We start from the raw sequence: 14,605 nt of genomic DNA on the forward strand, positions 1-14,605 counted from the left end.
TTTTTAAGTTATTAATGCCTTGTTTTAAATGTCAGGCTCTCCGGATTCTAGCGATGGAAAAAGTGATTTATCAGGGCAAAATATGCCCTGTCTCACCCAGTCTGAAGGGTGTTTGGACAAACAGTTAAAATTTCTGGATCTCAGAATGCTGTGGGAGAACGGAGGTGTGCTATTCATCAAAGGTAAGTACTTTTTCTCATGTTTTACTAAACCAAAAGTCCATTTTACACTGGAGTTCTCCTTTAAGTCCGTGAAGAAAGGATTTGTGCTTAGTTACTTCACACCTGCTAGTCTCCTTATTGCAGGTCAGTCAGTGTAGCCTCATTATCATTATGATTTTTTTAGTTTTTATTGTTAAGATGCATCATGATTAACTGCCTGGCATTAATGTTGTAGGCTGTTAGAGCAAGCATCACTGCTGGCAGTGCCACGCGAGAGTCTGGGGCAGTCGAGAGCCGCAGTATAAGAACAGAGTGGTGGTTATTAGGTGGCGCTGGAAGGCATACTAAGACAGATTGCGTATCAGCCTCACCCTGATCATCCCCTCCAGCTCTAATCCTCTATAGATGCAGCAGCAAGTCAGCAAGTCTCTCCTCTAGCAGTGAATCCATGGCCTGAAGGACCAGGAGTGAATATGTGCTGACAAGAACCTGGACCGAGCCCCAGTCACACACAGCATGTTGCCTTTCCATGTTTAAATTTACATCATTTAATATACTTCAGAGTGTGTAAAGGCTGGGTTTAAATGTTCATGTAGGAAAATAACAGAGAAGCAACTGGCAGCAGAAGGAGTGTCAAGTTACAAATTACTAATACTTCGTTACCATACTTAAGTAGAAATGTTAGTTATCGATACTTTACTGGAGTATTTTTTTACATTTTCACACAATTATCCGAACTTTCTACTTCTTACATAGGCTTTAAAAAAAGCCTGGTTGCTCCTATTACATTTCAGCTTGTTTTCATTCCCGCTTCTAATCATTCAGTAAAACCTCTATCCATATAAATCTCTCCATCCAGATAGAGTGAATCTGATTGTGATTGGATGTAGAGAAGTATAAATATTTATATTATATATTATACTGTTATCAATCAACATGCCCCCCCAACACCCACACTCCAGCAAGAACATAGGAGAAGTATATAGTCTAGTATGAAGATGATCTGTGCAGAGACTCAAGAGAACTCCAGACAAACCTCCAACTAAACTTTAACTTTAATATATTTACATATTTTACAAAAATACATTAATTTTCAATGAGCATATATGCAGCTGAAACAGGGAGCCTAGTGCACCCCAATTTTATCAACATTAACGTTTTAATATAACATTATAGTCATTATGGCTTTTAAAAATAGAAAAATTCTATTTGGGGAGGGGGGGGGGTAGTGGTCATTTTCCCCCCTTACATTACTTTTACTTTTATACTTTAAGTAGTTTTGAAACCAGTACTTTTACAAGTAAACATCTTCAGACTGTTCCTACACTTTGATTGGTTGAGAAACAGTTCATTTGATTTTAATTAGCCAATACCTGTTTCTTTATCTATGAGCTGAACTGTTAAAGATCAGTGTTTACTTTCTCTCCTCCAGTCCTTTAGTTCCTTCACCCCTTTTTACCTTCTGTTAAACAAGCCTAAAAATGACCTCGCCTTAAACAAACCTGTGAAAATCGAAATAAGTAAATATTCCATCACATCCTGTTAAAAATACGTTTTTGTGGCTTTTCACAAGAACGGAGGCAGTCAGGGAAGAGTTTAGTCTTGTTGTATAAGGCACAGATATTTATATTATATGCAGATCTGTAGCAAACCTCCAGACTGGTAGTTTTAGGGGGGAAATCTGAAGTGTCCTGACCCATCACTCATTTAGTCCTTGTATGGTAAAATTCAGGTAAAATTGGTAAGGAGATTTTTATGGAGTTAATTTTGTGCCAAATGTTTTACATAAAAATATCAACTCTGCAATAAAAATGGCAGATTATTTGCATACAGAAGGAAAAATAAAAAAGTAGCTAAATAAATAAAGCAGAAGCAAATGGGAGTTTCCAGAAGCAAAAGACTTTAGCGAGAAAAAAAATAAAAGATGCACAGAAAATCCATAAAAACACAAAAATGAAAGCAAAGACAGGCAAAATCCATACGCAAATCATTTTCACATATATTTGATATATTTTTTTCTGTTTTGAATTTGCAACATACACCTTTTCCTTTTGATTATTAAAATTTTGAGTGCAGATTTATTTATTTTTTGTGTTTAACGTTTTGGCACAAAATGGACTCCATAGATTTTACCATGTATGATTTTTATAATTATAATTATATTCAAGTGATTGAACATGGTGTGACCGGTGAAATAATACTTTACTAAATTAAAAAATAATTACTACCCTAAGTTAGTTATGAGATATTGCATTATATTTTTATTTTAGCCATTTTAGTCATTTATGCTGAGATTTTGTTAACCCATGCAAACTGGTCATACATTTGACTGATATCCTTTAGTAAAAATGCAATACGAATCCTGTCCAAGTAGTTCTTTTGAAGGTAAAGTCTAGTTCTGTACTCGCTTCACCAACTTTCTATCAAGTAGAGATTTATAAGGTTTTAAAAACCTCTGGACCCTGATTCAGTCTTATGAACATTAGACGGTTTTGTGTGACTCCAGACCAGAGGGACCTTTAGCTTTAACGAGAGCTTCCCCCACTCATAAATATGGATGGAGGACCTACACCGGCCAGCTTTTTAATTATCTGCTTCTTTTTTGTTTTAATAACCATAAAGCATCTGGGAATATTCTCCCTTAAACTGTTTTTATAAGAAGGAATGATGAGCCCAAAGATAAAATCAGCAGGACTTTGTACTGACAAGAACCTGCCGATATGAAGCATACACAGATACAGAGGGCCGGGATTCAATGTAACTGTAACCACTGCATTACACAACAAATAAAGCATGACTTTATTATTCATGTTTCTACACCAATTACCCAATTTTCAGCTCTGCTGACCACTAAGTTCTCTCTGTAGTTGTATAATAATTATAGACTGTAGTTCTGTTTCTGTATCATCCTTTCACCCTGTTCTTCAATACTTATTTGAATATTTAATTCTTTATTCTTTTTTGTAGCTATTTTGCTTTCTTTGTTGTTGTTTCTTAATATTTATCTCTTTTTTGCTATATTTTTTTAAATTTTATTTCCCTTTGTTTTTAAGGGTTTTTTCACCCCTCTCCCCTTTTTTGCCTGGTAAATATTTTTGTATATAAAACCATTTTGCAGACGAAACTAGATACAAAAGAAAACCATATATATATATATATATATACAGCTTCCCCTTTCAAAATAATGTGAACCCACAACTCATGACTAGTCTAAAGTTCTTCATTATTTAAACTTTTTTATGTAACCCGTAGAGGGTCCTCATATTTTGTCAAAAACTCACTGTTTATATATATATATTAATAATATATGGATTTTTTTACTAGAAGGCTCTACAATATTTGACTTCTCTTATGTAAAATATTTGCTCTAATAGTCTTAATAGATAGTCCAATACAGTGTTATTCATTTTCTTACATTTGCCAATATAAGGTCAATCAGTATCATCTCATATTTAAAGTAATTGTTATTTTCCATATATATTTGACTATTATTGTGTTTTTTATTATTACTTACATATGGTTATAATGTTATGCCTGATCAAATCACAAAGTATTAAATTAAAATAACATTTTCCACACTCACCTCCCTCGAACTCTGTCTGGCAGTTCCCCGAATTCTCATTCAGGCTCTCCTCCTCGTTGATGATGATGTTTTCGATGTCCTTCATCGTGAGATGATCCCGGAAGGCGTGGAACAGGATGTGCTTGAGCTCCTCCAGCGTTATTCGCTGCATATCAAACTGCAAAACAGAACAGAACAATAGAAAACCTGAAAAACAAACAAACTATTGTGAGGACAGAAAACTGTCAGTGTCAGAGGATAAAGCTCCTGGGCTGCCTGCTTTTCATAATGTTCACAATGCCACTGCACTGAATGTGCTTTGTCAAATCAAATTGAATTTATTTCTACAGCACTTTTTACAACTGATGTTGCTGAAAACAGCTTTACAGAAATGTGGAATCAGAAGAGAAAATCAGACAAAACACTAAACATCCAACACAGAACCTCCAGAGATCAACAGAGGAAAAACTCCCTCAGAGCTGCAGGAGGAAGAATCACTGGGAGGAACCAAGAATCACATTTACCTTCTATTATCACATGTACAAACACCCGCACTATTAACGCTAATATACAGGGATTGGACAATGAAACTGAAACACCTGGTTTTAGAGCACAGTAATTTATTGTGGTGACAGACAGTTCTGGTGGAAACAGGAGAGTTGAGGTGCACATTGAATTCTGCCGTGATTTGATCAGCCGTGGTTTTATGTTTTTTGGATACAATCCGGGTTAGCACCCGAACATCCCTTTCAGACAGCTTCCTCTTACAGCCTCCACAGTTAATCCTGTTGGATGTGGTTCATCCTTCTTGGTGGTATGCTGACATCACCCTGGATATGTTGATATAAATGTTGAGAAAGCCCCTAGCTTTGCTAACTTGTACCCTGTTGTGCGCTAAAATTCGGGCAGTTAGTTGAACATCACTTTTCCTTTCACACTGCATGACAAACAATGTAGAATGAAACAATTGCACAGTTTACACCTGATTTTAAAGTGTTAAATCAATCTGTAGTTTTGCTTTCTGCAAAATTTGTAATCAATATCTTGTATCTTATACTTTTTGTCACTTGTACAAAAGTGTGTTTATTTACAGTACGTATAGAATCGCAGAGACACAATCCATCTTACAAATAGATTTTTCGAGGAGAGGTAATTACAGCGCTGGCGGATCAGCGTAACGCCTTATTTACAAAGCTGTCAGGTTAAAGGATAAACAGTCATTCTGTAAAATGATGCTGATGCTGCTGCGGCTGCTGACAAGTTAACACAGAGCATCATCAAGTCTTTTACGGGTGGGAAATGAAGCGCTACTACACAGAATAAAAAACTGAATCTGAAACTGGGGCACGCAGAGGAAGAGAAAGTCATTCTGTTCAGCATCAGAAGAAAAGTTCAGGTTCTGCTTCTGGAGCACAGAAGAAAAATGGATGGTGGACCAGCTGTTATTTTATGGGGCTCATAAGGAGATACAACAGGATATTATAATAGCTGGCAAGCTAATAAATCTGACAGGCTATAAAGCATTACAGACAGTACATATAGTTCCTCTGTTATCATTTTATTGCACTTTTTGCAAGCAATAGCAGATGATGTGAAAGTTACTGTATCCCCAATTAAACTCTAGTATAAGTAAAGTGTGTGTGAGGCCAATTTCACACCTTAAAGTCCCGACCACATTCCATACCATGGTTTGTGTGTTTGTTACACTGTAGATACTGTATAACCCTCTTGTTATGTTCATTTCACAGGAACAGCAACAGTGCATCTTTAATTACCAAAAGAAAAAAAAAATCCCAACAAGCAGTGTAAATATTTAATTACTAACTCTTACTATTACTAATTATTCTATCAATATTTATTGCAATCGTGTTCTTTACCTCTAACAGGTAATAGTTCAATAAGGATAATTCACTTGTTTTTCATTTAAAAAAAAACTAAATACTAATTTTAAAAGACCAACATATAAAACACAATAGTTTTTTTTTCTTCTAATTTTTCCCATTTTCTCCCAATTTACACGGCCAATTACCCAACCCACTCACTAGGACTCCCCCTATCACTAGTAATGCCTCAACACACCAGGAGGGTGAAGACTAACACATGCTTCCTCCGATACATGTGAAGTCAGCCACAGCTTAAGCGACTCGGTTCCGGTACATCAGCTCACAGATGCCCTGTGCTGTGGACATCACCGTAGGAGTGATGTGGGGAGAGAGCGCCATCTACCCACCTGGAGGGAGCAGGGCCAGTTTTGCTCCTTCTGAGCACCGGCAGCTTGATGGCAAAGCTGAAGAAAGAGGGGGTTCGAACCTGTGACCTCCCGCTCATAGTGAAACACAATAGTTTTATATAACACTGAAACTTAACGCTGCTGTTTTGTTAGTTTTTTATTTTGTGTGATTGCATGATTTTTTTTCATTTTTCATTATATGTTGATTACACTAATTAAGGCCAGCAGAATAAGCTTCATACTGAAAAAAAAAATACTTTTAACTACATTTTCTTAGATCTTCAAACTCGCTTAAAACGGGTCAGTTTGACCCAGAACATAACAGAAACCTTAACCTAGTTAGTTTTGGTTACACACTGCAGCTTAGTGAGTGAAATAAAGAACTTTAGCACAGATAAGTTGGCTGCATATCCCTGTAATTTACATACATTTTCTTAACTTATGATTTGTAACCCCCAAGGATGTCTTAACTTATTCCTGAGGGGGTCTCAAGACGTTAATCAATGCGCTAATTAAGGCTATTTTCTTATTTGCTATAGAAAGAAAATATGTGGAGAATAATGCCTGTTCTACACTTCTATACACTTTATTAAAGCCGCAACTGTCATAGGTCCTATCGTACATCCAGTGCAAGACACGTTGTGGTGCTCATTGCTATCTTACACCTCAATTCCAGACCATCAGGCCCATCATCGTAGATATATTGCTAAAATCTTTTGCTATTTAATTTACGTAATTTATGGTGCAAGGCATATAAACAGACAGGGTGTAAGACAGGGCCCGGACTCCTCACAAGAGTCTCTGTCGTCGGAGAAAATGCTGTGCAAACATCACAAATAAAGCAATAGTTTTTCTTTACTGAATATTCTCCAGAAATCTCTCCTCTCGAGAATGACAGAATTTGCAGTTTAAAGCAGTCCGGTCTTCCGAGATGAAATCTGGGATTGTTCTGGGCCTTTGGTGAGGCAGGGAAACCTCACTGGCATTGATGTGACCTTTGGGTGACCCACAGCTAGCGAAGTGGCGCTACTCTGGGACATTACTGGCACTGCGGTTCACTGTGGAGGCAGGAGTAAGGTCGCTGGAGTCGCAGCTTTATGAAGAAATCCCTTTTCTTTTCAGTCTCGTACGTTTACTTCTTAGAAACTGTGGAAACTGTGAAATCAGAATGACCTTCAAGGCAGGACGGCAGAATGGGAAGCAGTGAATAAGCTTTGTAATCATGACTCTGTGTGTGTGTGTATATGTGTGTGTGTGTGATGTTGCTACGACAAAATGCCATAAAATCCTTACAGCAATGTTCCAAAATCTACTGTAAGGCCTTTGCTGAAACGGTAGAAGCATGTGTCTACCCCTTTTGGCCATATAGTGCATTCATTACTCTGTAGGTAGAAGTATGGATACTAGGGTTTAAAATACTTTTGTAGAAGTTATAGTATCAGCTCAATTGAGTTGCTTTTTACTCTGTAAGTAAAAGTATACAAGTACTGGTTTAAAAACTACTTAAAGTATAAAAGTAAAAGTAATGTAAGGGGGAAAAAGGCTATTGAGGACAAAAGCTAAAAAGAGTAAAATAAAATAATTGGAAACAGACTGAAACTTGTAACGCCAGACGGATAGGAGTGACGCTTGCCGAGTAAAAGGTAAAGACTGGTTTATTTACAGAGTCGTAAACAGGATAATACAGCCAGATAACAGGATGAACAACACTCACACAGAATACAGGAGACGTAGTAGTAAAAAAAGGCCAAGATCCAAAGCCAGAGAGACAGTCCAATAATGTGACAAATCCGATAAGGCAAAGATAAAAGGCAAAATCTGTGATACAAAAAAAAAGGGTAATAACAAAAGGGCAGACAGAAAAAGGTTTGGAAAAACGCTCAGTACGCAACATGAGTCGACAATACCTCGCAAAGTACAGATGCTAACTGAAACCTATATATACAAAACAGAGAATTACATTGAACCGGAACCTCTTAGAACACAGGTGACTCTGAACGGGGGAGCGTAATGCGATTGGGTGAAGGTAAGCGGCTGACGGTGACGTCATCGTCAGTGGTTTTTTTGGAAGTGGAGTTCAGGAGTGTGGAAGGAGAGCAGTGTGGCGTGCCAAAACTAACCAACACTTACACTGTGCATGCTTTCTAATGTGCCCTCGTCCACTGAGAACACATTAACCGGTCAATGGTAACATATATATAAAAAAAGAATCCCACGCCCACACTAATGTCCTGATGGTGCACTATTGACGGTTCTGTGAACTGAGTTTAATGGTAATAGGGTTACAACTTATCGGTCTGCTTTGAACTCTCACTGTAAAACAGCGTGAGGTTTATCGACCCGTGCTTCACGCTGGGCATCATTCTGCTTAACATCAATTACCAACATGCTAATAGAATCCTGCCTCAGCAGCAAGGGGGAAGCCCTACAGCCTGACTGCCGCTACATGCTTTACTATCATAAAAAAATATATAACCACATTTATTAATAGATTATAGTGGTGTCATTTAGACCTAGGGCCAGTATTAATAGAAATTGGAAATCTATCAGATGTTTATTGATTTTCTGACAAAATCAGAGCTAATCAGATCATATTTAACAGTTATGATTTCCAGTTATGATCTATGCATGATGTATTCATCAGCAGTGTTGGGCACGTTACTTTGAAAAAGTAATTCGTTATAGTTACTAGTTACTTCTCCAAAAAAGTAACTGAGTTACTAACTGAGTTACTCCACTATAAAAGTAACTAGTTACCAGTAAATGTAACTATTGCGTTACTTTTGTGTTAAGCTGTCACATGTTTTGGGGAGCTTTTGCATCATTTGTATTTTGTTTCCTTTTTTTCTATCAGCCAAACAAAAGAGAAGACTTGGGAGGCTTGGCGCCCAAGAAGACCGAACCAACCCAGTCTCGAACCCTCAACCTTCAACACTTTGGAAATTCCAAATGGAAAGTAGCAGAGGACTAAACCTTTTTTTTCGTATTTTTATTTTTCTATTAGCTAAACAAAAGAAAAGACTTGGAGGGCACCCAAGAAGACCAACTAACTCAATCTTGAACCCTCGACCTTCAACACGCCAGAGACGCCAGCGATGTGAAAATGTGTCCTGAAAGATGTTGCATTGTTTGTATTTTTTTCAGTTCTTTTCAGCGTTCTTCTCACCCAAAATAAAGAAAGGACCTTGAAGGTCCCAGAGAAACATCTTAGAATCATTTTCTAAGCTTAAGGTTTCTGTAAGGTTTCTCTGTAACAATGTCTACTGCAAGGAGGTTGGTAGAAATATAATTAAACTAAGTGACACTTCACTAAAGGGCAAAATAAATGTAATGTACAAACAAAGCAATATACCAATGCTATCACTGAACCCGCCGGACAGTTCTCCAGCCAGCATGCCCAGCATGTATAAATTGAACAGGAGTGTCTATGAAATTTATGTGCAGGAGGTTTGGTTTAATTTGATAGAGTATCTTATTGAAAAAGAGAGCCCAGAGCGCGAGAGTTACGAGGCATCAGGTCGCACGGCTAAACCCTGGATAAGAGTGAGTGACGTGCCCTTGTTGTTCACGCTGCAGCTCAGCAACAATATTGATCCCAATCTCTTAACAGCCTCCATTATGCAACAGGACCAAGAGCCCCCTCTGCTCCCTCAAAGGTATAATTTATGGCTCCATTATCAAAGCTTACCAACATGTCAAAGTGCGGCTCGTTAATAAAAGTGATGGCATTAGCATATTGTGTGCTAATAACCTTGCTTTGAGAGAGAGAGAAAGTGCAGACATCTACCTGCATCTGCACCGACGAGTGTGAGGACAGCACTATATAGTGTAAAAACACACCATTTACAGAAAACCCTAAATAATCAAATTAAGTGCAATCAATCGCTTTCTATTAAAATTATTTAATTTGAATTTTAGAGTACAGCTGTGTTAACTTTAGTCTTAGTATCAATCAATTAAAAAATCAACCTTTATTTTAACTCGGATGTACATTGAGAGCAGCCCTCATTTTTAATGTAGCCGAGCATTTACAAAAACAGGGATTGATATGACAGAGAAAATAAAAGCTACATTTAATTATTGTAAAATAGCAGAAAATAAAATATAAAAATAGATAAAAAATAAATAAAAGTAGAATTAGAATAAAAAAAAATAGAGAAAACAATAAAAAAATAAAATAAAATAAAATAAATGATTATAATTAAGTATGGTTTAATTGACAAAAAATTAAGATCAAAAGAAAGTAAGACTAATACAACAAAAATGGGTTAAAATTAGCTAAAACTAACTCGTACATAATACAATAAAAATTCAAATAAATAAATGAACTAACCAAAATAAAAGCAATAATAATAATAAAACAGTAATAACAATAAAAGAAAATCAAAATAAGATAAAAAGCAAAAATACAAAACTATTAAAAATTATAATATAAATAATAATATAATAACTATAAGAATAATAATAATAAAATAAATTAATAAAATGAAAATAAAATAAGGGGGAAAAAGGAAATAATAACTGGTAGAAACTCCTCCTGATGTTCTACCAGTCTGTGGTAGCCAGCGTCCTCTTTTACACTGTTGTGTGTTGGGGAGGCAGCATCAGCAAGAGGGATGCTGGACGACTGGACAGGCTGGTGAGGAAAGCTGGTTCTGTGCTGGGATTAGAGCTGGAGTCCTTAACACCACTGGCAGAGAGGAGAGCCCTCAGTAAGCTGCTGAACATCATGGACAATGTTCACCACCCTCTGCACAGCACCATCACCAGGCAGAGGAGCTCATTCAGCGGCAGACTGCTGTCCCAGTCCTGCTCCACAGACAGACTCCGAAAGTCTTTTGTTCCTCAGGCCATAAGACTGTTCAACTCCTCTCAGCACAGCAAACTAAAGACTCTGTGAAACTTTTTCATTCCGGCCACTCTGGCCACACCATGGACACACCCCCAGCTATGGACACACTCTCAGACTTGCTGATGCCTAGAACACTTTTTATAGTTCTACCATATTTTGCACTAGTAGTTCATTCACTAGTTAATTCATCTACTGTTTACGTATCTTTTGCACTGTTTACGTATCTTTTGCACTGCTTAATTTAATTTAAATTATTATATAACTGTGTATTTGCACTTTCTGTATAGCTGACATCAGTTATCCTCACATTATGCACATCAACTGGTGTTCACTGTCTATTGTGTTCAACTGCACTACCTCCATTCTCCATCTCCATTACACACACACACACACGAAGACTGTACATTTACACTGTATATTCTATTTCTTATTTGATTGTATTTATATGTATCTTTATATTTTATATTTTATCTTTTTTAACTTTGTGTATTGTGTAACCTGCTGCTGGATGCCAAGAATTTCCCCCCGGGGATCAATAAAGTATCTATCTATCTATCTATCTATCTATCTATCTATCTATCTATCTATCTATCTATCTATCTATCTATCTATCTATCTATCTATCTATCTATCTTTCTTTCTATCTATCTATCTATCTATCTATCTATCTATCTATCTATCTATCTATCTATCTATCTATCTATCTAATAAAACTAAAAGAAGAACTTAAAAAAAATAAGAATAAAAAAAAGTTAAGAATAAATAAGATTAAGTAAAACAGGATAAATACACCTGTTCTGTGAAGGCCTCAGTGGTTTGGTAGAGAACACTAGTGAAAAATCAGCATTATAAAGACCAGGAAACTCATCAGACAGGTCAGAGATAGAGTTGTGGAGAAGTTTACAGCAGAGTTGAGATATATAAAAACATTTCCCAAGCTTTCAGCTTCCCAAGGAGCATCGTTCAATCTATCATCCAAAAATGAACTGTTTATGCAAACCTACCAAGACATGGCCATGGTTAGAGATGTGAGATTTGAACATTTAAACATTAAATATCTTGTATTTGTAGTGAATTCAATTGAATACAAATAAAAAAAAAGGATTTGCAGGTCATCGTAATCTGTTTTTATTTATGTTTTACACAGCATTCCAACTTCACCGGATTTGGGGTTGTAGATCTCTAGCCCAGATCTCTGAGGTCCTTCCTCTCTCAGTGAGGGTAACCTGACCCAGACACATGGCTTCTGTCAAACGTGCGACAGTGACAGTGATGACAGCGCTGTCATATCAAACAGGCTGCAGATGTGCTCGTCAGGATGAGCGTCTGCTCACAGGGTTTCCAGTGCCTCCATCTCTCTCCCTCTGTGCTTCTCCGCCCTTTACCTTCGTTATTTAGGCGCCAAATCCTGAGGGCTGCTCGGCACGGGGCCTCCAGCGCTCGGTCAGGACTGCAAATCAGCATGACCTTTCTGTGCTAAAGCAGCTCATAACCTGTTCTGAGAACAGAGAACTCCATCTAAAAAAAAACCTTAACTGACTAATCCCAAAATTCCAAAATTCCCCTATATAAAACATTTTGTTTTATGTAACAACAAGGGGTGTGTCATATCGTATCGTATGCAATAATATTGCCATAATTTTTGAATATCGTGAGCAATATTAAACCCTGAAATATCGTACCATTTCTGCTTCCCCTAATTATCACATCAGGGTACTACATTTTTACTGTTTTTAGCAAAAGAAAAATTCACACTGTTCTCATTTCCCATTATATATCTACTAGAGACAGATTATATCTGTCCAGTATCATTTATTTTACTTTAATCCTGGATACAGGGATGTGCACAGGAATCTTGAAGGGCAGTTGCTCTAACCTGAAGAAAGGGCAGGTGAAGCGTGCTGCTTGTCCCCCGCTACGCCCGCGCCCATCTCTCGTGGTGTCTGAATCTGAATGATTGACGCTGAAAACTTTGTTTTACGAAACTTCAATCAAAATTACGAATTATAAAGAAAATCTTGTTGAAATATGAAATCATATTTGCCTATATTATTTTTCCCCTGCCTAAGAAGGGCAATATCAGCCAAGGACGGCAAAAGGGCAGTTGCCCAAGCACATTGGGCCATAGCGTCTGCACGTCACTGTCTGGATATATGGCGATATTTGAAGTGCATTATTATTAGTATCATCACATTCTGGATCATGACTTTTGTTACAAATCTGATTTTTTTTTTTTGTATTTTTTAATATCTCAGTTAGGGGTGTGCCATATCATATTGTATGCGATAATAAAATTATTGTTTTAGTTTGTTGCAGTAGTGTATTCTTAATTTGTTTTTTAAATGTAATATTTTGTCATATCACCAAGAACATTGTTATCGTGAAAATACCATATAATATCATGATATTATTTTAGGGCCATATCGCCCACCCCTAGTAACTCAGACTTGGTGACAGGATGCCAGCTACGTGGAACAAAACACAATGGAGGGTCAAACGAAGCCCGACACGGGGCTAAGGTGTGAGCCTGATATGTATATGTAGCACAATGTCCTGATTTTAGAAAGAAATGTTGGTAGTGTCTCATGATTCCCGCAAATCATATAAGAGGTGTGGGACATCTTCTAGTTTATTGTCTGTAATATTGTTATTTTGATATTAAACAGCTTAGTCAATTTCATATTCTATATCAGGGGTGTCCAAACTTTTTTTTTGTTGGGGGCCAGAAGGAGAAATATATTTGAAGTCACGGGCCACAGACTCTGTAATAAAACAAATAATGAAATATACCACTTTAAATAATACATTTTCCTGATTATTTCATTTACACATAATTTTACTTGACTTACTATCTTTATCTTTGACAGTGTTGTGTAAACTAATATTTTTCAAACTGATTTTTCATTTCATGATGTCTCTTAATATTAAACTCCTTAATTACGGCAACTTTTAGACTTTTTGGCCCGTTTTTTTCTGCGCTAAAACTGCGCACTCTCTCCGCTTTTAGACTCTTTGGCCCGTTGTTTCTGCACTAAAACTGCGCACTCTCTCCGCTTTTAGACTCTTTGGCCCGTTTTTCTGTGCTAAAACTGCGCACTCTCTTCGCTTTTAGACTGTTTGGCCCGTTGTTTCTGCACTAAAACTGCGCACTCTCTCCGCTTTTAGACACTTTGGCCCGATTTTCTGTGCTTCAACTTCACTCTTGCAGCTTTTAGACTCTTTGGCCCGTTTCTGACACCTAGCGTTCAAACTTTGAATCTCACATTAGAAAAACCTGCTTAACAGCGGGCCAACTTTCATTCTATTTCTAAAATACCTCGCGGGCCACTCCAAAAAAGGAAACAGGCCGCAAATGACCCGCAGGCCGTAGTTTGGACACCCCTGTTCTATATATTGTTACAAGATGTACAAAAAGTACAAACAGTAATATCCAATAATTTTTAAAGCAATTTACAAATGAATCGATAAGCTGATATCTATACATCCACTGTGAAGACATACAAAAAAAGTCCCGAAGATAATCAGGAGTGCACAAATTATTGCATACAATCAGAGCAGGGGACATTCTAAACTAAAAATTCACACAACCCCACGAGTTTCCTCTGTACTGTCACAAAAAGGCAGAGCTGGAACTGTTCAAAGACTCCTCTTCCTCCAGGCAACGCAAAGCTGCTTAAGTTGGTGCAGCTCACACAAGATTCAAAGAGCATACATTGGAACCAGCGAGCAGTCATCCCATTATGTATTAATAAACATGAATCATAAATCCATCAGCAACAGGGACCCTCTGCTTTTAACTA

At 37.2% G+C, this 14,605-nt stretch overlaps 1 protein-coding gene across 2 annotated transcripts in view; it reads right to left on the reverse strand.

Moving 5' to 3' along the window:
- The window catches only part of caln1 (calneuron 1), an 89,068-nt gene that overhangs the window by 9,793 nt on the left and 64,670 nt on the right, over nt 1-14,605 (reverse strand). For both annotated transcript variants that reach the window (XM_007248651.4, XM_007248650.4), the window contains exon 5: nt 3,745-3,901. In XM_007248651.4, coding sequence (XP_007248713.1) covers nt 3,745-3,901 — 157 coding nt within the window. The remainder of the gene's footprint in view (nt 1-3,744; nt 3,902-14,605) is intronic.

This window comes from Astyanax mexicanus, chromosome 18, assembly GCF_023375975.1.
Source record: "Astyanax mexicanus isolate ESR-SI-001 chromosome 18, AstMex3_surface, whole genome shotgun sequence".
Lineage (NCBI taxonomy): Eukaryota > Metazoa > Chordata > Actinopteri > Characiformes > Acestrorhamphidae > Astyanax > Astyanax mexicanus.